General features: G+C 36.9%; 1 protein-coding gene across 1 annotated transcript in view; it reads left to right on the plus strand.

The window, feature by feature from the left end:
• The window catches only part of LOC124594191 (cytoplasmic dynein 2 heavy chain 1), a 786854-nt gene that overhangs the window by 438452 nt on the left and 323421 nt on the right, over positions 1 to 24981 (plus strand). Inside the window, exons 40-41 of the mRNA XM_047132551.1 lie at positions 8005 to 8145; positions 22282 to 22433. Coding sequence (XP_046988507.1) covers positions 8005 to 8145; positions 22282 to 22433 — 293 coding nt within the window. The remainder of the gene's footprint in view (positions 1 to 8004; positions 8146 to 22281; positions 22434 to 24981) is intronic.

Here is a 24981-nt window from a genome sequence, read left to right on the forward strand (position 1 = left end):
AAAGAAACTGCAAAAAGGTGGGAACTTAAGGAGATGGGACCTGGGTAAACTGAAAGAACCAGAGGTTGTACAGAGTTTCAGGGAGAGCATAAGGGAACAATTGACAGGAATGGGGGAAAGAAATACAGTAGAAGAAGAATGGGTAGCTGTGAGGGATGAAGTAGTGAAGGCAGCAGAGGATCAAGATGTAAAAAGACAAGGGCTAGTAGAAATCCTTGGGTAACAGAAGAAATATTGAATTTAATTGATGAAAGGAGAAAATATAAAAATGCAGTAAATGAAGCAGGCAAAAAGGAATACAAACGTCTCAAGAATGAGATCGACAGGAAGTGCGAAACGGCTAAGCAGGGATCGCTAGAGGACAAATGTAAGGATGTAGAGGCTTATCTCACTAGGGGTAAGATAGATACTGTCTACAGGAAAATTAAAGAGACCTTTGGAGATAAGAGAACCACTTGTATGAACATCAAGAGCTCAGATGGAAACCCAGTTCTAAGCAAAGAAGGGAAAGCAGAAAGGTGGAAGGAGTATGTAGAGGGTCTATACAATGGCGATGTACTTGAGGACAATATTATGGAAATGGAAGAGGATGTAGATGAAGATGAAATGGGAGATATGATACTGCGGGGAGCACTGAAAGACCTTAGTCGAAACAAGGCCCCCGGAGTAGACAACATTCCATTGGAACTACTGACGGCCTTGGGAGAGCCCGTCCTGACAAACCTCTGCCATCTGGCGAGCAAGATGTATGAAACAGGCAAAATACCCTCAGACTTCAAGAAGAATATAATAATTACAATCCCAAAGAAAGCAGGTGTTGACAGATGTGAAAATTACTGAACAACAGTTTAATAAGCCACAGCTGCAAAATACTAACACGAATTCTTTACAGACGAATGGAAAAACTAGTAGAAGCCGACCTTGTGGAAGATCAGTTTGGATTCCGTAGAAATACTGGAACACGTGAGGTAATACTGACCTTACGACTTATCTTAGAAGAAAGATTAAGGAAAGGGAAACCTACATTTCTAGCATTTGTAGACTTAGAGAAAGCTTTTGATAATGTTGACTGGAATACTCTCTTTCAAATTCTAAAGGTGGCAGGGGTAAAATACAGGGAGCAAAAGACTATTTACAATTTGTACAGAAACCAGATGGCAGTTATAAGAGTTGAGGGACATGAAAGGGAAGCAGTTGTTGGGAAGGGAGTAAGACAGGGTTGTAGCCTCTCCCCGATGTTGTTCAATCTGTATATTGAGCAAGCAGTAAAGGAAACAAAAGAAAAATTCGGAGTAGGTATTAAAATTCATGGAGGAAAAATAAAAACTTTGAGGTTTGCCGATGACATTGTAATTCTGTCAGAGACAGCAAAGGACTTGGAAGAGCAGTTAAATGGAATGGACAGTGTCTGGAAAGAAGGATATAAGATGAACATAAACAAAAGCAAAACGAGGATAATGGAATGTAGTCTCATTAAGTCGGGTATGCTGAGGGAATTAGATTAGGAAATGAGACACTTAAAATAGTAAAGGAGTTTTGTTATTTGGGGAGCAAAATAACTCATGATGATTGAAGTAGAGAGGATATAAAATGTAGACTGGCAATGGCAAGGAAAGCGTTTCTGAAGAAGAGAAATTTGTTAACATCGAGTATAGATTTAAGTGTCAGGAAGTCATTTCTGAAAGTGTTTGTATGGAGTGTAGCCATGTATGGAAGTGAAACATGGACGATAAATAGTTTGGACAAGAAGAGAATAGAAGCTTTCGAAATGTGGTGCTACAGAAGAATCCTGAAAATTAGATGGGTAGATCACATAACTAATGAGGAAGTATTGAATAGGATTGGGGAGAAGAGAAGTTTGTGGCACAACTTGACCAGAAGAAGGGATCGGTTGGTAGGACATGTTCTGAGGCATCAAGGGATCATCAATTTAGTATTGGAGGGCAGCGTGGAGGGTAAAAATCGTAGAGGGAGACCAAGAGATGAATACACTAAGCAGATTCAGAAGGATGTAGGTTGCAGTAGGTACTGGTAGATGAAGAAGCTTGCACAGGATAGAGTAGCATGGAGAGCTGCATCAAACCAGTCTCAAGACTGAAGACCACAACAACAACAACATTCCATCTGATGTTACTCTGCAGCCAAAGTCCTAAGAATTTGGTTTCAGTACTGTTACCAACTGGTTCGTCATTGATAGAGACTGATGGGATAAACATGTCCTTGTTAGGAACATTGTGGAATTTTAGAGCAATGGTTTTCTTACTGTTTATTACAAGCTGATTACTCTGTTCCCAGCTGCTAAGTTGTTTCGTGACCATGTTTACTGTCTGCTGTAACTGTTCATCGTCATCTCCTTTTAGTAGAATCGTGGTGTCATCTGCAAATATGGTTGTTTTGTGTGCATCAACATTTAAGCTTAGATCATTTATGTACAGAAGAAACAGAAGGGGTCCCAATACTTATCCTTGGGGTACACCACATTTAATTTGTTTATAGTCAGATAAGTGATTAGATACAGTTTTTAGTTCAATATTTGTGTGGTTCATGCACACTGCTTGCATACGATTAGTCAGGAAGGAACTGATCCACTTGTTGGACAGACCTCGAATACCATATCTTTCTAGCTTTGATAGCAGAATATTATGGTCCACCATGTCAAAGCTTTTGACAAGTCAATAAAGACTCCTATTGTTTCCTGTTTTTTGTCCATCAGGTTTAGGGTGGAATTGATGCACTCATAGATAGCAGTTGTCGTTGACCACTTATTTCTGAATCCATGTTGTTCATTACATAGGATGCTGTTTTCATTTATAAATTTCATAAGTTTCTCATATATAACTTGGTGTTTTCTCTGTAATAGCTGAATGATAATTGGCATAGTACATTACAATGACCAACTTCGAGCCAAGGTGTGCCAAGAATTGTTCAGTGAACCATTTCATGAAACTGACAGCATTTGTTTCGAAGTGGCAGTTACTGCTGCTTTTCTTACATCTAAACAGGAGTTTACTGTTAGGAACAGAACCTGCAGAAGATCCAGCATGGAGAATAACTGTCCATGAAGCTATTCCTATGGGAACTTTAAAACTACCAGCCATCAGTACTGTTCCAGCAGGTTTTTCTGGAATGATTCTGATCGCCCATGTTTCATCAGATAATACACTGTTGGACTACCTCCTTCTCTTGTATTGTGCATCTTTATATGGGATGTGGTTCATGCACATCTATATCACTTCTTTGAGCTAAAAATTCTCATCTATGTAATCACACACACAAAAACATTTACTGATACACATTCACAGCTAGACAGTTGAATAGTTGAATGAATAATTCAGTTGTTGTGAAGCACAGTAACACAGTGCTGCTAGCAGGAGAGAGATTCTGCTTTCTAACAGTAAGTCACAGTTAGCTGCTGGGAAAGAGAATTAATATTATTGGCTACCAACAGTTAATGGAGGCGGTTGCATAGAACACTGAAAATTTGGCAACCTTCCTGCATGACACCAACTTTAATGTGAGAAAAGGAGAAGTTGTTACATGTATAAAGATGAAGTATGACTTCAAAATCATTGGAACAAGTTGATTTTGAAGAGTTAAGCACATTGAAGTGTGTACTTTTGAATTAATTCTGAAGAATAGTTAACTTTTAATTGCCATTGAATCTATTTATTGTCAATAACAAGCAAAGTTTCTGCAAGCTGTATACTACAAAAATAAACCAAAATTTGCAATAAAAGTTATTAAAAATCAAGGAACATGCACATTATGCTAGAAATCAGTAATTCCAGCAATGAACTAATGTCTTTATGGAATGTAGTGAAACATGATACAGGACAACAGGTTACAGGAGAGGATAACATCAGTATTGATTTAAATGGAAGAACTATAAATGATCAGTTACAGGTAACAAGTGTGTTCAATAATCATTTCTGAAATGGAGTTCAAAAGAAAAATCAAAACAGTATGTTGAAACTCTCAGATAATTCAGTCACACAGATATGTCGCCCATTTCTCCTTCTGAAATTAAGAAACTTGTGTATTCTCTCAAACATAAAAGCTCGTCTCAATTTGATATGTTTCCAAAAGAGTACAACAGAGTTGTTCCTGTTTAATAAATACTGTGTTTTATTGAAGTATGTAATGCAGCTCTAATACACTGCATCTTTCTGCAGAGATTGAAACATACTATTGTTAAATCCCTTTATAAGAAATGTAATGGGATAGGTATCAATAACTAATGACTTATTTCTTAACACACATCATTTTCCAAAACTTTTGAGAGGGTGATGTAATCTAGGTTAGTATCACATCTGAGAAACAATAATATCCTTAGTACATCACAATTTGAATTTCACAAGAGTTGCTCTAAAAAATCTTGAGGTTTCATGGAATTGATGGTATAGCCAACAAGTGGTTAATGTCATATCTAACTAAAAGGATGCAGAAAGATGTATTTAATAATTCAACCAATGTAAGCAGGGAAGATTCTTCTGACTGTAAAGAAATCATTTATGCAGTTTCGCAAGGCTCAATTCCGGGTCCACTGTTGTTCCTCTCATGCACTCACTATCATTGAAAGTAGTGCACTCAGAAGGAAGAAAGTTACAAACATGAAAGTTTGCAGATAAGTACAGTGAGATCTGATATGCAAATGATCCATGTTTGGCACCAATGCATGTGCCCACAGGCCCTGCAGTAGCGCTCCAATCAGACAGCAGGCTGTATATCAACTGCCCATAATGGACAAGTCCTAAATAAGACAATCACATGCAAGTAGATGTATGGGAGCCAGTTTTTCCACAAACCATTCCAGATGCCTTGCAGATAAAAGTTTGTCCTCCAGATGCCCTTGTCATATGCTGCCATTAACACCAAGACATTAGTGATACTGCCCATAATGGTGCCAAGCCAGAAAAATGTGGACTGCCACAGTGTGGCAAAACGTTGTGTTTAATGATGAATCCCAATTCATTTTGTGGAGGGATGATAACCTCATGTGGGTGTGGTGACAGCCTGATGAACATACAGCTCCATCCATGCTGTTGCACACCTCACTATCTGCACGACCCTGGTGTAATCATCTGAAGGCCATAGCCTTCAGTAGCCAGTTCCCTCTAATTGTGGTATGTGGAACCTTTACAGGCCAGCATTATGTTGGTGACATGCAACCCTCTGCGGGACCTTTTGTATGTGGTCTACCAGTGTACTTCTCCAGTAAGATAATGCTCAGATTCTTCTATGGCTGACAATTTCCATTTACTTGTCCCCCAGAGAGCATGCTTGTTGCAAAGAACTCACTGCTAGTCAAAAGCAACAATGATGTATCTAATTAAAATTCCACAGGAAAAAAAATGACATTCATTGTTCCACATTGGCTTTATCACAAAAAGGGGCTCACAGTGCTAATATCGAATGTTTTGATAATTTACCTAATGGTATGAAATCTCTATGAGACAGCAAAATAAAATTGGGAAAAAAGGTGAAAAGGTTTCTCCTTCACAATTCCCCCTATTCTCTAGAAGAATTTCTGTTGATGTAATATGCAAAAGTTGGAGTACAGGAATTAGTATTTCACACCTATATTAAAAATATATATAGTAAAATAAAAAAGAAGGAGTTATGTGGATGAAAAAGGACTACTTGAACTACTTGAGTACTGAAGCATCTGTGAATACAAAAGGAAGCATACGGCAGTTACAATTTAAGTCTTAGAAAATTGCACATACGTGCTTCATCAAATTGCAAAAAGCAGTACAGTTCTGCTAATGCCCTTTCCTTTTTCCTCTTCTTTTATTCATTTAGCCATTCTTCTTCGCCCTCGCTTTGTGAATGCATTATAATCACCCATATAATCATAAATTAGGTTTTTATTTTCTATAAATTTTCATTCATCGAGTGAAATTGGGTGTTGGATCCAATAATTTGCTAAACTCATAGTGCTCACAAAATCTGAACCCGATACAAGTTCTATTGTTTTCAGCCTCTTCAGGGGCTTCCTAAAGGTTGACAGATTCTATTTATGCCACTCTGTTAACTATAGTTGATACAATTTGTATTTTGTCTACTGCTAATTATTAAGTGAAATTTTCATCTTTTGTCATGTCCAAAGTTCCACAAGACTATAATTTGTGGCAGCCACTGTTTGTGACAATTTGGACACTGTTGTGTTACCTTAGAACACTATGTCAGCCAACTGCTGATATCAAGATCCTGCTGTTGGAAAATGAAAGCAAACTGTTAGATCTGTTGAAGCTAACCCTCCCATAGTACCTTGCGTAGAAGTATAGTGATGCTTGGGATGATTGGATAAGGGTTGTTTTTTAATTGAACATTTAAATAATATTTTCCATTTATTACATAAGTCTGTCCAAATTTCAACAGTGTTACTACAAATGTAAATTTTAGATCGTAACAGTGACAGGAAGTGCAAAATGGTAGGATGAGAAATACAAGGTTTCAGAAGGTTATGTGAGTAGACGAAAGATACTGTAGGAAAGAAGAAAGGTGAAAGATACTGTAGGAAATTTAAGAAGATGTTAAGACAAAAGATACACAGCAGTATGTGTGGGTATTCAGCGGAAACAATGTAGCTGTTCAGGTGTGTGTGTGTGTGTGTGTGTGTGTGTGTGTGTGTGTGTGTGTGTGTGTGTGTGTGTGCGTGCGTCTGTGTGTGTTGGAATTGAAATAAATCAGGTGAGTTTTAGGCAATTAGATTAGGAAATCTAGTCTTCTAAAAGTAGTAGATGAGTTTTGCTGTCTTTGCAGCAGAATTACTGATGATGGCCAAAGTAGACAGAATATAAAATGCAGAATGGTTGTAGCAAGAAATGCATTTCTAATTTATTAATCCATAATATAAATTTAATTGTTAGGAAGTCTTTCTTAAGGTATCTGTCTGAAAGAATAGAATAGAGGGATTTTGAAATTTGTTGTTAGTGAGGAATGTCGAAAATTAGGTGGGTGGATTGAGTAACTAATGAATAGGTATTGAGTCACTTTGTTGTAAGTAGGTTCAAGTGGATGTCTTTGACAGCAGTTGTGCAGAGATGAAGAGACTTGGTCATGACAAACCAGCATCAAGAACTGCATTAAAGCATTCTTTGGTCTGAAGACTGCAACATCAGCAGGACATTTACCATGACCAGAGAACATAAATATTATTGTGAAAATAGAGAGAGAGAGAGGACGAATAAATTATCAAAATAGTTCACTTGGAAAACTGTCCTTCAGCAGCACAATCATGTCTGTGTTATTCTAATTTTGAAAGATGGCACTATATGGCAAATAAAAGTAATTACTGGTATTGGCATTGTGAGGAGCTATCTAAGGAAGTTGTGGCAGAGAAAAAGTTACACGACACTGATGGTGGGGAAGCTATTAAAGCATTGTCTAGGAAGTTGAATACTGGCAAATTGGCAGATCCTCACAATATGCGTGGAACACTGCATAAAAGTGTTATAGCACTAATTTTCTGTCTTGTGTTGAATGTTCACAATTATTACTAAATTTCATCTAGTCATTGTTATTTAAATTTTTCAGTGTAAGAGGAAAAATCAGCAGTGGGCAGATGGGAACACGAAGTTAGCAAATGAGGAATATGTAATATGTTTTTATTTTATTTTTTGCATAACTTTGAGATTCAGGTGTTCTGATACTTCTCTTCTTGATAATTTTTGGTTTATATCAATCATTTTCAATTTTTAAACAATACATTTACATTTATTACTATTATAATGGACTGTGCGTTGTTTTTTTCCTGGATCATAATTTCTGATATTTAATTATGTAGGAACCAAAGTAACATCCTTTTTCAGAGCAGCAGCTTTTCTGCTAATTATATAAACCACTTAAATACACCCTTCTTTGCTGTAGTTAGCAAGTTTATTTAGCTAACAATGAAAGCCAACTGGCTTAATAGTATTTAGTTTTTGATGGGATGTAAAAAGGGTGATGTGTGAATGAATGAATGCTTTTGGTATAGTACAATCAATTTTAATTTTTTAGGTTTGCATGTTGATATCAACAACCACAGGCCGTGCATATAGACCAAGAAATAGTGAGCGACTAATATTATATTTCAAAGACTTAAATCTAGCTGTACCAGATAAATGGGGGACCAGCATGCTGATATCTTTCCTGCAACAGGTAAGAGGAATCTGACATCAATTCCTAGTTTCAGTGTGACTTTTTTTTACCTTACCTGAGAGTCATGTTAAAAATATCCCCCATATTTAATTTAATGCTGCTTAGTGTCCAAATGCAATTTTTCTCTTTATACAAAGTAGTCATGTACTTCATACTAAAATTCAGCAACTAAAAATATTCTTGATGTATTGATGACCTCCTAAAGGTTGACACATATGTTGTTGAGAACTTTGTATGGAATCATGATTATTATCATTTTTTCTATTTAAAAATAATGCTGAAGATTCCACAGTTACTGCTGTAGGGTCACTTTATAGTGACTGAAGTATCCATTTCTCCCAACACTGAGGGTACTGGCTGTGGTGTCTTAGTTGGTACCTATGTGTGCTATTGATAAAAAGCACATGTAATGTAATAACCTTTATGAGGTGATGAAACAGCAAGGATTTTTTTTCTAGTGACTGAATTGACAAGCTGCAGTGCTGTGCGACATGTCATGGAAGATAGGAGAAGTACACCTCGGACAGTGTGGTTGTGTGTGACTGCATTTTTCTAATAGAAAAGGCCTCTCCAAAGCTCTGCTGTTTTATGCAACATTTACACTGCAGTATATCTTGTACAAGCATTTTTTTGTCATTTTCCTTACTTTAGGACTGTACAATTTATATTACAACAAGACACTTGTCCAAATATATCTGGAATACAGTTTGCATTTATTGAGTATCTGTATACATTGCATTTAATTGTGAATTTGAATAATGTCTTTCTCTTTGTTCTCCTTCTTTCCCCTCCCACCTTTCTTCACATAGGTTGTTATTAATGGCTATCTAGATGAGGAGCCTCAGCAGTCCAAACTAATGTGTGGTGTGCAGTTAACAATACATCTGTTACTCACCAGCTGGTCATTAATTAATCAGTTCATTTTTTTATACCTATACATTCTATGGTTGGTTGATTTGGGGGAGGGGACCAAACAGTATGGTCATCGGTCCCTGTATATTTTATGCATATCTGCTATTCTACAGTGCCAGTAGTAATGTCACACCAAGAAAACCAGTTTGGTGTCATTCCACAACCGATGTGGGACTGAGAAGCCCACAGTGAGGTTTGTGCTTGCAATGGTGACATGGCAGGCCATGTCAGACATGCCATCGAATACCACGCTGATTTTGTGCACTCCACATCCAGTCAGTTATAGAGTGGTGAATCTGAAGATGTCCTGACACAATTCTTTATCGTTATATTACATTAATTTTCCTCCATAAAATATTCCTAAGCTGTGTTACTGTGGTCATTGACTTACACACTGCTGGGAAAAAAAATTAGTACACCTGGAAGACAACATTGATTTTGATCCGATGATGGTATATTCCACCTGGGGCAGCTGTACTTATAATGGTTTCAACATCATGTGCCAACAGATAGCATAGTGACATAGCTACCAGAGCCACATGGGGGATAGTAGGTGTATTGATACTAGTTTCAACATCGTCCGCCAACAGGTAATGCAGTGGCTTACTTATCAGAGCACTGTCTATGTCTACCCTTTAATAGGGAATGCTCACAACTGTTCACTGTGGTCCAAACAAGTGAAGCAAGCAGGCAACCATGCCATGGAGACATTCTCAAGTTTTCTGCAGCGAACTGAGTGAGTTTGAAAGCAGTCAAATTATGGTCTCCCGAGTGGTGGGATGGTCCTTTGGAGAATTGCCACACAAGCTGGATGTGCTACTCAGTTGTGCAATGATGCTGGTATCAGTAGTCAAGTGGACATCCTCACACCCATAGATGAGGTTCTGGACGTCAGTGCAGCACAGACGCCTGCCAGAATCATTGTGTTGTAAGGAGAATATGGTCAGATCATACAGCTATCACAGCACAGATGAGAGGGATTTTGAGCCCAGAAATGACATCACAAACTGTTACGAACCAGTTATTAGCACTAGAACTAATGGTACACACTCCTCTAGCCTATATTCCACTCATGCCACCGCATCGACATGCACAGCTCGACTGGTGCTGTCAGAGGATCACTTGTAATATTGAATGGTGTGTCATTGTCTCCAGTGATGAAAGAAGATTCTGCCTGCACACAAGTGATGGTTGTTTGCATGTAAAATGTAGAATTGATGAGCGCTGACTCATAGAGTGCATTTGTCCAAGACACACTGGTTTCACTCCAGGCCATATGGTCTGTGGTACATTAAGCTACAACTCTTGATCATTTTTTGTGTTCCTGGAGAGGACACTAACCAGTGCTCAGTATATGAAAAATGTTGTTTGACCTTTGCTATTGCTGTTCTTGCAACAAGAAGGTGATGTGTTGTTCCAAAAGGATACTGCTTGCACACACACTGCCCTTGAAAACCAACATGCACTGCAAGACACAGCAGCAACTTCCCTGGCCAGCACAATCTCCAAACTTGTCTTCAAAAGAGCACATGTGGGATATGATGGGACAAGAAGTGACTCGTGCACCCATCGACCAACAACTCTTACAGAAGTATAGTGGGCATGGCCTAACATATCCCAGGACAGTGTTCACGATCTGTTCAACTGACTGGATGCCAAAGTCAGCACCTGCATTGCTGTCCGTGGAGGCCCCACCATGTACTAATATGGATATTTCAGCATAGGTCGATACCTTCCACCTCATAACGACTTGCACCTTTGCTCTGTAAATGTAATCATTTCATACACACCATATGCACTGTTGTGACTGTATAACTTGAGTGAATTGAAGCCCTCTAAAAGGCTGTATCTTTATTTTTTTTTTTTTTTTGGGGGGGGGGGGGGGGGGGACAGACAGTCTATTTGTTGTATTAGATTAGATTAGATTAATTATTCATTCCATAGACCCATAAAAGAGAGAATCCTCTTGGCTGTGGAACATGTCAGATAAACACATTACAAAAATGTAGTTAGAAGAACTTGAGTTTCATTAATTTTAATGAGCCTCAGTCAATAAACAGTAAAATTATGTACATGAATTAAATTTAAACTTCTAATATTTACAGGTTTAATACTTACATCTGCTTTCATTAAATCCATCATTCAGACATTTGCTAGTTTCTTGGCTATTACAACCAAGTATTGTCAAGAATTAAAGTGTAATAAATTTTCATTAAAATGGTCTTCTGCACTTGTTGAGAAACTCATGGATTGAATAGGAGTTGGCCACAAAAAATTCTTTTAAATTATGTTTAAATTGTGCCTTGTCTGAAATTAAACTCTTAATGGTTGCTGATAACTTACTGAAAATATGCGTTGCTGAATACTGGACTCCTTTCTGGGCAAGAGTAGGTGATTTTAAATCTTTATGTATGTTGTTCTTATTCCTAGTATTGATACTGTGTACTATGCAGTTAGTTGGAAAAAGAGATGTATTATTTACAACAAACTTCATTAAGGAATAAATATACTGAGAAGCTGTGGTTAATATGCCCAATTCTTTGAATAGGTTTCGACATGATGTTCTTGGATTTATACTACTCATTACTCTTATTATACACTTCTGTACTCTAAAAATTTTTTCTCTGTTTGTGGAATTACCCCAAAATATGATACCATATGAAATAATGGATGGATAATAAGCAAAATATGCCAGTTTTTTTATATTTATATCTCCTATGTCTGCAGTCTTTCACATTGCAAACACAGACTTGTTTAGGCGCTTTAGCAGTTTGTTAGTACGTTGCTCCCAACTGAATTTATTATCAAGTTCTAATCCCAAGAATTTTACACTCTCAACTTCTCCTGTTTCCATGACATCATATTGTATACACACATCAGAAGGAAATCTCTTGGAAGTTCTGAACTGCATATAGTGGGTCTTTTCAAAGTTTAATGACAGTGATTTGGCTATGAATCACTTATTAATGCCAGTAAAAATTTGATTAGCTGCCATTTCTAAATTTATATTTGATTTACTATTTATTTCAATGTTTGTATCATCTGCAAATAAGACAAACTTGGCATCTGGTAATGTAACAGATGACAGGTCATTAATATACGCAAGAAACAGTAGTGGACCTATTATGGAACCTTGGGGAACACCACATGTAATTTCTTCCCAGTCAGATGATGTCTGATTGCCTACTGCTGAAGTGTTACGTAATGACACCCTTTGTTTTCTATTAGTAAGATATGACTGAAACCACTTTGCACCACTACCCGTGACACCATAATATTTTAATTTAATTAAAAGAATGCGGTGGTTCACACAGTCAAACGCCTTTGACAGGTCACAGAATATGCCATTTGCCTCTAGTTTGTTGTCCAATGAATTAAGGACATTTTCGCTGTAAGTGTAAATAGCTTTCTCAATATCAGAACCCTTAAGACACCCAAACAGTGACTTTGACAGTATGTTATTATCACTAAGGTGCTTAAGTAGACGCTTGAACATAACCTTTTCAAAGATTTTTGAAAAAGCTGGCAAAAGTGAGACCAGCCGGTGATTTGACGGCATTTCTTTGTCCCCTTTCTTGTGGAGAGGTATAACTTCAGCATAATTAAACCAGTCTGGGAATGTTCCTGTGACAAGTGATTGATTACACAAATAACTTAAGATATGACTAAGCTCACATGAACACTCGTTTGTTAACTTTGTTGATATGTTATCATAACCACTGGAATGCTTTGATTTCAGGAACTTTATGATGGATTTTATTTCTTTGGGTGACGTAAGTGTCAATTCCATTTTACTGAGATTGCTTGTGTGCACTGGTCTCAGATATTCCATTGCATTATTTACTGAACCTGAGAAATGAAATGGAATTAACCCATTATGCTGAATCTTGCCTCAAGTGGTGTTATGTTGTATGTTTGTCATAACAGAAACATGGGGAATATTGTTGTTGTTCTGTAGTTTTGAATGCAAGGACTGGTTTGCTGCAGTTCTTCATGTTAGTCAGCCCTGACCTGCTCTCTTCTTCCTTGCATAAACACTATAACCTACGTGTATTTGAATATGCTTACTGTATTGAAGCTATGGTCTCACTATAGAATTTTTACCTCATCAATTCATTCCATTATTGAATTACTGAATTAGCTATTCCTTGAAGTATCTGGATGTGCTGTATGTACTTGCCCCTGCTTTCCATTAATCTGTGCCATAAAGCTCTTTTGACTTCAATTCATTTCTTTACCTAAATGATCTACTCTTCTGATATTTAGTATTCGTCTGTAGCACCACATTTGAAAATCTGCTATTTTCTGTATAGTTTATCATGTGTGCTTTGCTTCCACATGACACTACACTCCAGATAAATACTATTAGAAAAGATTTATTAACACTTAAATTTATGTTTAATGATAACATATTTCTCTTTTTACTGTAATATACAGTTGATGAATTCCTTTGTATTATAGAGTGAGTGTCCAGTTATCAGTCATGCAGTGTTTGTTTGAATACTTGTTCTGGTATATCTTGTACTGTTTGTGGAAGATTATTACGTAATTTATGCCTCATGATTTCATAGTTGTTAAGTGATATTGACAGTCTGTTGTATGGCATGCAAATGGATCTGTTGCCTCTTATGTTGTAACAATGTACATTTTCTTTGCACTTTGCTTCTAGTTATGTCTTCTTTGTCTAAGTTAAAACTTAGCATATTTGTAAGTTTATTACAGTCATGATATTTTTGTTCTAAAATGAAGGTTTACAGTATGCTTCATATGAAGGGCCAGTAATTACCCTAATAACTGTCTTCTGCTGTATCAAGGTGTCATGCACAGAAGTAGTATTTTCACATAAAAAAATATAATATGACATTACATTTTGAAAAAATGAAAAATAGACTGTTCTAACATATTTTCAGCTACACAAACCATAAGATACCTTAATAAGTAAATTACTCTAGATAACTTACAACTACTGTATTGCACATGTTGACCCCAAGATGATTTGTAACTTAACATAACTTGAATCATCTGATGGAAGCTTGTCTTTAGACTAAATACTACATACTTCATTTTGTTTTCTTCGAGCAAGAATCCATTTGCTTCATAGCAGTAGGATAGTGGAGCATTTGTGTTTGCAAAACAATTTTTAAGGTTACTGAAATGATTACTACTATGAAGAAAAGTATCATCTGCATACTATGCTGTGCTGGACTTAATAAATGATGGTAGGTCATTAATCAGTAAGAGGACGAAGAAAGAATCCAGCACAGTTCCCTGTGGAACACCTTCCTTAACTTGTTCTATATTGGACATTTCTTTGCCAACACAGAGAACATGTTACAGTTCTGTAGGTGTGATTTTAATATTTTAAGGCTGTTAGTCCTTTTTTAAAGAAGCAGTGTGTGTCTTACCTAGTAAAAGGCTTTGTTTACATCATGTCCATTATAATTATCTGGGCTGTTATGCCGTGGTCGGTTGATGAATTCTGTGTCGATTCCCAACGTTTCGTCTCCAACTGCGGGAGACATCTTCAAGGGGTTCCGTAGCTCGATGGAAGGTCCAACACACCCACTGGCTCGCTACTGACTGTCAGTAGCGAGCCAGTGGGTGTGTTGGACCTTCCATTGAGCTACGGACCGCCTTGAAGATGTCTCCCGCAGTCGGAGACGAAACGTTGGGAATCGACACAGAATTCATCAACCGACCATGGCATAACAGCCCGGATAATTATAATGGACATGATATTTCCGGCCGTGAAAGTTTACATTTTAGTATTTGTTTACATCACCAAAATTGTCTTAAGCAGATCCTTTGTCCTCAAACACTCAATGTATGTATTTGTCTCCAGAGTTTTCAACAGTTGAAAAGTTTTTTCTTAAACCATATTGTGATCCACTTCTATTAGCCTTGTTTTATTTTTATTTGTGTTCACCTTATAATCTCTTTTCAAGACACTATTCATTCCATTTAACTAATCTTCCAAGTCCTTTGCTGTCTCTGACAGATTTACTAATTCATAGACAAGTTTCCTTCACTGTTTGCTCTATGTACAGATTGAATAAAATGAGAGATACACGACAGCCCTGTGTTGCTCCCTTCTCCACTACTGCCTCCTTTTCATCAACCATGAATTCTTTATAACTGCATTCTGCTTACTATATAACTTGTAAGTAACCTTTTACTCTCTGTATGTTATCCCAGGTAAGTTCAGATTTTCTGGAAGAGTATATCACTCAACATTGTCTTTCTTCAACCTATCTTCTAAGAGAAGCCATATGGTGAGTATTCCCTCACGTATTCCTGCATTTCTCCAGATCTCGAAGTGATTTTCCTTCAGGGTGTCTTCTACCAGTCATATCATTCTTCTGCAGATAATTTTTGTTAGTGTTCTTTAACTATGACTTATTAAACTGACGTTTAGATATTACTCACATCTCTCAGCCCGTGCATTCTGTGTAATAGGGAAGGAAGTAGTTGGAAATGGAGTCTAGCAGAGTTTTAAACCAGAGGCATTGTCTGAACAGAGAATATACTGGAGCAACAGTTCCAACTTGCATAGTACTGTCACTGTCGGGAGAGGAGTGTAGGTGGTGAAATCAAAATGGTTTGAGTATCGAAGCACCAATTGGTGTTGTGATGTGGAGTGATGCATATTCAACAGCCAAGTGGTAAAATCTTCAACTAGATCCAATGTTACAATGGCTTTTCAATGGGCTAGTCATATGATTAGTTGTCATACCCACACTCAGAACACTTCACAGTATTTATAACACAGCTGGTATAAGATTTGGTTACTTTTACTATTGACTCTAAATTTTTTGTGTAGGGTATTTGGGGATTGATGAGCTGTACTACGCTTTCTTCATCAATATATGCTTCATCATTCTTCAACATTCCTCCAGCCCATAATCTGTTCTCATAATCCCCCTGGCAATAACCTCCACTTGCTCCCTTCCTCAGCTGTTCCCTTACCACTATTTGCCCAAATCCTTTCCAAGTCTGCTATTTTCCTCACCAATTCTCTTCTGTGCCAACATTTTACTTCCCCATTTTCTATTGCTACCTGTTGCTCTCTGTCCTTTCCTCTTCATGTGTGTAATATTCTATGTTTTCAGTTTGATTACCATAATGGATACTCATGTTACCCCTGCCACTAAGAACCATCTGTTTATCCTCGTGCCTCTCTATAATGTCCTTCCCTCTCCTTGCCCTGCATACCTCTCACCCTCCCAGTTGTCACAACTCTTTCTTCTCCCCAAACAATGGTCTCTGCTAATAAACAGACAGTATTACATTGACCATTAGGGTGTGTATTTGAATATCTGTGTGTGTGTGTGTGTGTGTGTGTGTGTGTGTGTGTGTGTGTGTGTGTGTGTGCACGTAGTAGACTCAAAAAAAATTCAAGCTTGTGGCACCTGATCATTGATTGTTGAGATGACAAAAGTGAATGGCCTAGAGATGAAAATAGCTCTGAAGTCTACTGCAAAAGACAAAGGGAAGAAAAGAATTTACTGCCTTGACTAGGATTAAATGGTAAATAATTTGCTCTGCTTTTACACTTCACAAAACTATTACCATTTTTATTTATGCGTGAGGTGTTACATTCACCATTGAGTCTCTATGTTGTACATCTCTCACTATGTTACAATGTGTGTAACAGCCCTGGGAAGATATTACAGTCTGTTCAAAATTACTTTAGGATTGACAGTTCAGCAGGAGCATCTGGAGGCACAGTGTTATCATGGCCCGCATGGAGCATGCATGTAATATTCCTCTTCATTCAGCTCACTTGAACACTTGGACTATTCAGTGTACAAATGTGGAATGATCATCAACTTGTTGTGCAGAGTTGCACCGTATTTATATTTTTGATTTGTCTATGGCAGCAATTTGTTTAGATGATAGCACACAATTTACAAAAATACGCATTCTGATGACATACTAAATTTTCATGCGGGGAACTTGTGTGTTATTGAAGCTAAGTGAACACATAATATAAATTAAATCTGAAGACTACAACACATTTTTATGTAATCTGATCCAGTTACTTATTTCTAATGCTAAAATAAATAAAATTATGTATGTCCATCTTGGTGAAAAAGCCTATAGTAAATAGGCCAACCGGTACTGGGAGAAAGAACAAAAGTGATATAAAAAACTGGGCCTCAGTATTGCAGCAATGATATTATGAACAGTAGTATTTATTTTGTTATGCAGACTGAATTCCTGAGATGAACTTCATGTGGAATTAGTTGCCTGTAAAGTTTTCTTATTAAAATTTTGAAAGTTATGTCAATATAATTTTGTTATGTAGCTACTTACAATTAAAACTGTGCACTGCAAACATGCTGTGGAATCCACCTGTGCTCCATTTCTATGGTGATAATGAAAAATTCTATTGACACCACAGTCGTCACTATGACAGAAGCTTGAAGTATCACTGTAGTTCTTTAATGGAATAATCATCTCATACACTCAAATTTCCAAAATAGCTTGATTGTGCCATGGTCTTTTCACGGTGCTCTACACATGTTTGACTGTTTCCTTCTTATCAGCATCTTTTGTGAATGCTTCAGCTGTGGAGAGCGCAAATTTATTATTATTATTCGTGGCAGCATATCCTTTATTGGACCTATATTAACTCTATTGGGATGAAATGGCAGTGGTAAGGTAGCCTTACAATAGTATTCATACATACGTTTGTGAGTTCACCAATTTCATGTAAGTGGAAACATTTTTTAGGGAGAGAGATTAGTTTCATAAGCTCCATTTTTTTAAAGATTGTCACTTACTCAATGTTATGATGCTGAAGCCCATCAGTCATCTCCTCCTTTCATTTTGCCATCGTAAGTCCCTTGTCAACAACAAGTAAATGGTAAAGAGCATTATTTAGAACAATTTTTGACAGTTTTCCCAGTTCATTTCTCCTGATAATTTCCTGCATTCCTTGTTTTAAGAAGTATGAGAATGCTTGAGAGAAAACCTTGCAAAGTACCTGCTTGAAGAAGAATAAGTCTTTCCCCTGTGCCCGAAGGCATTCCCAATGTTCCTTTAGTTCTGTCCCCTGTCTAGCCCTGCTTGACAACTGACTCACTTTCCATTTACCATACAACTTGCGCTACAGATCCTCCTTGAAAATCGACATCACCATGAAGCTATGTCCTCCCTCTCCATCAACAGCTTATGGCTACAGACAGGGTGACCAGATGTCCGGATTAATCTGGACGTGTCCTCCTTTTTAGCTCTTTGTCCGTGGTCCAGGTGGATTTTTACAGTGTCCAGCTTTTTCGCAAATTTGAGCGTAATACAGTTGAATTTACAATTCGTCCCATTCTGTTGCTCTTTTCTTAAATACTTTAACTGTTGGCACAGTCTTCGTGATAACCACATACGAAGGCGGTGTTAGTAGGTGGCACCAGCATCCTCGATGTTATTGTTGATCGACCTATAAGCGAATGCAAATAACGATTATTCAAAATTTTCGTTTTGTATTGGCTTGGCTTCCTGTAGTGCACATGTAATTTCTGAGTGTAATTTTTAACCGAGTGAGTTATGTAAAATATTTGGCTATGCCTAAACAAAAGCGAACATTTTCTGATGTCCTTTCCTGCAAATATCCAGCTTTCAAGAAAGGGAGAAATGAATTCGAAGCGGAATGTAAGATATGTGGAGCTGGAATGTAGTCTCAATAAAGGTAAGAAATAACTCAACAGATTAACTGTCATGGTTTTATTTCATCCAGAATTTAGGAATTTATCTTGTAGTAAAAAATGTGCAAAGATTTTTTTGTGAAAGTAAGTCAGTTCACTGTCACTCAGAGTTGCTGAATACTTTTTCAGTATTTCAGGGCATAATTCCAAAAGAATATTTTCTCTAATTACCATATTGTGAACTGATAAGAGGAATAGATTAAACCTTGAATCAGTGAAAGGTCTGTTGATGGTCCAACATAATTTAAAAGAATTTCCGTGTCTGTCATCTTACAATTATCTGTTAAGTAAGCCCAAACTGCTCCGAGAAGTATCAATAATTGTTAAGGAATGTATGTATGTTATGTCTATAAATCATAAACTCATTTATTAAATTTGAACGTATGTTCAATGGGGAATACTGCAGATGAGGATACATCCCCCCCCCCCCCCCCCCCACCACCAGTAACAATTAACTACTAGTTTTACCGGTAATTCCCAGCACTCACATGACTTGTCCAAAGCTGACGGTGGTATCCTCATCTGCAGTTGACCCATTTGATATGTCCTCTTTTTTTCTTCCTTTGTCCTCCTTTTTGAAGCTGTTTGTCCTCCTTTTTAAACGATTGCATCTGGTCACCCTAGCTACAGAAATGTTAGTGGTGAAAGCCTAGGTTGTGTAACACTGTGAATAACTATGTGGTGCTGCATTGGAAAAGTTCTTATTCCTTAAGTGTGACCAATAACTTGCTGAGTGTTGAGTGTACCTTACTGCAATAATAGTCATAAACAATCTATGTTGGTAACCTGCTTATCCACACCGCATTTTTTTCCTGCGTTTTAAGTTTCAATGTTTCTCCAGCTTCCTTTTGTTTCTTGAACAAATCCTTGCCAATCTTCACAACAGTGTTTTTATTTATAGTCAAAGCTGCTGCAGTTCTATTGATTACCTTGTTCATAGAGAGCAGTTAGCGAACATTAAGTTTTTCAGTCTCAGGGTAGACATATAACACAAACCATTTCTCTCAGTTGACTTCATATGGCAATCAACTGGCCAAGAGAGTGACATTAATCTTTTCCACTCAAAACCTTAGATGACCTTGTTCAGTACGACGTAACAAATAAAGATGACAACATCTGTAACAATAACTTCCTTAACTATAAAAACAGAAAATGCCACAGGCTGCAGTGATCCCAGTCCATGCCTTCCACATGGGCTCTCCACCAAATACTCCCATTACAGCTGTCAATCCTAAAGTAATTTTGCACAAATTTTAGTGACAATGCTACATCACTTCTCCTCTGCACATACATTTCTCCAACAGGCCAATCATTCATTTAATCAGTTTACAGGTTCCTTCAGTAGCAATAATTGGAATTGTACCTTCTCTAAAAACTGATTCAAACTGTACTTTAATTCAGAGAAATTTTATATGCTACTAAACATAATGAATTTCTTCACACTTAAACCTAAGGTATATTGTAAATATGGTGAATATGATTAAATTGAACATAATCTTGAGATTAGTGCAATTTCATCCCAATTATATTGAAACACACATCTCAACACATCTGTATCTCAAGAATGCTGCTGACACTGGTACTGATTCAAATATTTCACCCAGCACACACAGTGCAAATGTAAAACATTGTCAGCAGACAAAGATTATTTTTACTGCTGGAATTCGTTTAACCACTTGTAGCTGCATGACTATCAATAGTCAGTATGCATCCAAACTAAAGAATAAGCATAAAATGTGAAAAATAGTAAATATTATGATGTTTGAGGGTATGAGAGCCTCACAATGGCATTGGAGGGTGATATGATCGAATACTGACTGCATATGTATCTGGTGGTTGGGGGAGGGGGGGGGGGGGGGGGCAGATCTCAACGAGTGGTTCATTAAGAGCCTTCAATGTCTCAGGAATCACCTGTTGCTGCTGTGTCCATTGGTGTACTAACAGCAATGTTTATTGTTTGTGGTGGTCTGCAATTGTTGTGCTGTCCAAGTGATGTTGGTGGTTTTTCTTGTTGGGCAGAAGAAGGAAGGTAATTCTGGCACAGGTTGCATTGCTACACCAGAACTGTGCTCACCGCACTAGAGGAATGCACACATCTACCACTCTGGCATAAAACTGCTGTCAGCTGCATTGGCAATGAGTACACAAGGTGGTGCCAGTTGTAAAAGAAGTTTTTAATATGACTACTAAAAGTGAAGTGAAAAGTGTTTATCAGTGTAGAATTGTATCAAGAAAGTCAGAACAGGAATCCACTTGAAAGTGGCAAGTTACTGGTTTCATAGAAATTGCTGTAAAATAAACTTAAATCTTAATACAGATAACTTTTCATGGACTTTTGAAGTGTGTATAACTAAAAGCTGCGAAAGAAAATTCTTAAATGTCATTAAAAACAAGGACAAAATAATCAGTGCAATGCAAAAATAAATTGACACTCTAAAAATCAAGTGTGCAGTTCTTCTTTAGATATTCAGAACTGGAAATCAGTATTCCTTTGAAAGTGAGTTGTGATCATTGTCAAGAATGCAATACTGTTACAAAAATTATACAACTGGAAACACTATGTCAAACAATGTTTCTCATACAAACAATCCTACTTCAGTGTTAAATGAAAAACACTTCTCAGCTGAAAACTTGGCAGTGAAAAACATCATGCCTTCACTGGACACTGAACAGAGAAACATAATTATACTGGCAAATAGTCATGGTCTAGGAATTACCTGTAGATTGTTAAACAAGGTAACATGAAAGCTATAGGATTTGTCAGACCCGGTGTATGTCTACATCAGTTACAAAACCTGATTGATTCTTACCAATCATGATTTTTTTAATACTTACTGGTGGATCAAGCAATATATACAAAAATGAAGCTATCCATGCATCTCATGCTTGGAATTTATGTCTCACCAGATTAATGCCTACTAATGTGATATTCATTTGTGTGATTGCAGAACATAATCAGTCAATTACTTAATCTCCATGTGAAGTATATATTTTTTTCCATAAGACAAGAAATTGGGAATCTATGGAACTGAAATATAAGTATTACAGTGCAAGGTATATAATAATAAAAACTCCTGCAAAAGACCTGATTATATTTTTAATACCTTTATATACATGTTCTCCTGCCACTGCTTAGTGAGTAGATTTTTATCTATCCAATCACATTTGATTATGTGTGTTTGTATGATGCAATTACTTAAGTTTTGTTTGATTTGATTTGGTTAAGATATTGTGGCTAACAATGCTCATTGTGAGCATACTTCCATTCCTTTAACGTGTTAGTGATAGAGTCGGCCTATGTAGCTACTTGTATGTTAATACCAGTGAAAGAAATTATATTCTTCTAAGTATAGATATTTTAGATCAAAAGCTTGACTAATCTGACATGATACACTGAATTTGTTTGTTGACACTGCTTTTTATGTGACTTTTATTGCTACATTGATTTTTTTTTTCAAGGCAAATAGTGAAGTTTTTATGTATATTCAGCTGCTGCTAAATACTACCATTTTCTATTCAGATCTTGACGTATAAGGGCTTCTACGATGACAATCTGGAGTGGGTTGGACTTGAACAAGTTCATGTTGTAGCAAGTCTTGTTGGAGGAATAGATGCTGGTCGACACCCACTATCTCCTCGATTCACTTCAGTGATCAGAATTCACAGTATCAGGTGAAGTAATACAATACTAGAATAATGAATGTATTTTTCCTCTAGGTACCTTAACAAAATATGCTTGTCAAAATTCAAAACTATTTTCTTTTAGTTTTTAATAGCTGATGCAGTCTCTGATAATTAGATCTAAGTAAGAATAATAAACTCAAAACATAGTAGCCACCTCAGGATATGATTTCTTATATGTTGTTGCAGTAGACAACGAATAACAACTTTCTGCTCAGTAGTGACATGTATTCCTTATGGTAATTGTTCAACATTAATCATTGTCATCATCATCTTCTACTGTCATGGAATACGGTACTTAAATGTCATGTAGCTTCCATGACATTTTATGGATGGAATTTCACGGCATCCTTTCCTCCCTGTCCATTCTGATTCTATTAACTATTAACATCTGGCTAACAATACATGTGCTGTGTACTTCTTCTGTGTTGTTGCAAAAGTATTGTTCTTTCCTCTTCCCTGTATGCATACTTATTTTGTGAATGAAACAAGGCACCAGTCGGTAGAGTAGCATAGCAGGAACAAAGATATTTATGGTAACAGATACTACACAGAACACCAAATGGTTGATGGCAATAAACCATAAATGGATGTAGAGGGCAGAAGGTGGAAACTGAAGGTTCTGTGTGTAAAAGATCTGATAATGCTTCCAAATTTAGGTTCATCTCAAGAAAATGACATGTGGTATGGAATAAGTGGCACTTTCTAGCAATTAGTAGGGGAGCTGTTAAGTGTAAATAGCCACTGAAAAGGACTCATATCCTATATTGAAACTGAAATTTCAGTTATCTGAGAGAAATGGAAAAATGAACACAGGTTGTACATAAAACTGAAGAAGCCCAATGCGAAGGACAACAATTAAACTGTTTGGGAAGAACACCCTTGAGTCAAGAGTGATCACCTGTAGACTGGAAAAGGTAGGTGGGATTGAATTATGCAAAGCAATGTTATATATATTGGGCAGTCAAACTGAGGACAAAGCTGGAAAATGGGTAATGAGGGAGAAAAAAATTTTAATGAGAAAAATAATGTTAACTGACAGTGAGGGTAGTACAAAGAGATAGAGGAGTGGGAACCAAAAAAGAATAATTGGTTTGGATGGGCCTGGAGAGGGACTGAAAAGAGAAGATGTGTGAGGTAGCTTAATAGAGAAACTTAGAAAACTGCAATAGATGGAGGTGGTGAGTGCCACTGTAGTATAATTTCTGTTGGTAAGTAGAAGTTTAGGATATATTGCAGGAAAGGGAGTCTTAGTCTTAAAAACGAATTCACTGCCTCTTGAAATTAAGTTGTATGTCTTGTTTTTCAGAAATGAGTGTAGTCAATTTAGTGTTTTTTGTTCTGTATGTGTTTATTATCAACAGTTTCTTGGTATCTGTGAGATTGTAGAAAGCAGAAAGTGACTGACACATCAGCTGCCATAGACCATTCTCATATAGCCTTGTTCTAACACTGACATCACATAAATTGTTATAGGCACATGTTAAGTTTGTACTGAAGAAATCATAGAATGTAATGTCCCTATCACTGGAGAGTCAGCATTTGATTAGCTGAATAGAGAAGTGAGGAATTTGTTACAACCTTATGAATGAACCATTTATGTGAAGCAACAGCAACTTAAACCAGAATGACTATAAATTTGCTATAATTCTCGTCATTATGACTATAAGGTCTTAATAATTGCACTTCCTCACTCATTTCTAGTACTGCTTTATGAGTATAGGATTTTATAGTGTTGTTAAGCATGTAAAAATTTCACTTTGGCTGGTGACTGACCAACTTACGTAATATGAAGAATGTCACAGGTAGCTTCAGCATCATTTCAGATAATTATTTAAAGAAAAAATGTAATTATACAATAAACACTTTAGCCTATTTGTGATCATTAATACATGACAGTGATAAGACCAGATTTTCTCTGATATTTTAAACGAGGAAAAGTATGTAAATTGAAGGAGATCACTGCTGTCAGCTGCAGCGAGACATTATGCAGAATCAGTGGTGATGAGTGAAAATTTGTACCAGCCTGGGATTTGAACCTGGAATCTCCTGCTTACTAGGCAGGTGCTTTAACCACTGCACCATCTGGGAGACAGTGTTGTCGCAATTGTGTAGACTGTCTCAGCATGTCTCATGGCTGATCCAAATTCCCACTGAGTGCCACCCATCTGCATTCCCTGTCTATTACATTCCCATTCACTACTATGAGAGTCCCACAGGAGGTAGGACTTATTTGTGCATCTGTACTGAAGAAGGTGGATCCATTGCCCAGTTAGGTATATCAATTATGTCAGTGTGTGATGTCTGTTCTTTTGGACATGTCTGAAAGAACAAACACCATGCATTCATATAATGAGGAAAAGTAACCAAATAAATTTTTAGAAAGAGAAATTGTTGGCATAAATACATAGATTAGAATTTTCATTGTGATTCAGTTCATAGATAAGTCTTTTGGTATGTTTAATCTTCACAACATTATACAAGTTACTTTCATGGTGAAGTTCCAAATAATTTAACCTTATGTCATATGTGTTTGCAA

Source organism: Schistocerca americana, chromosome 2 (genome assembly GCF_021461395.2).
Source record: "Schistocerca americana isolate TAMUIC-IGC-003095 chromosome 2, iqSchAmer2.1, whole genome shotgun sequence".
Taxonomy (NCBI): domain Eukaryota; kingdom Metazoa; phylum Arthropoda; class Insecta; order Orthoptera; family Acrididae; genus Schistocerca; species Schistocerca americana.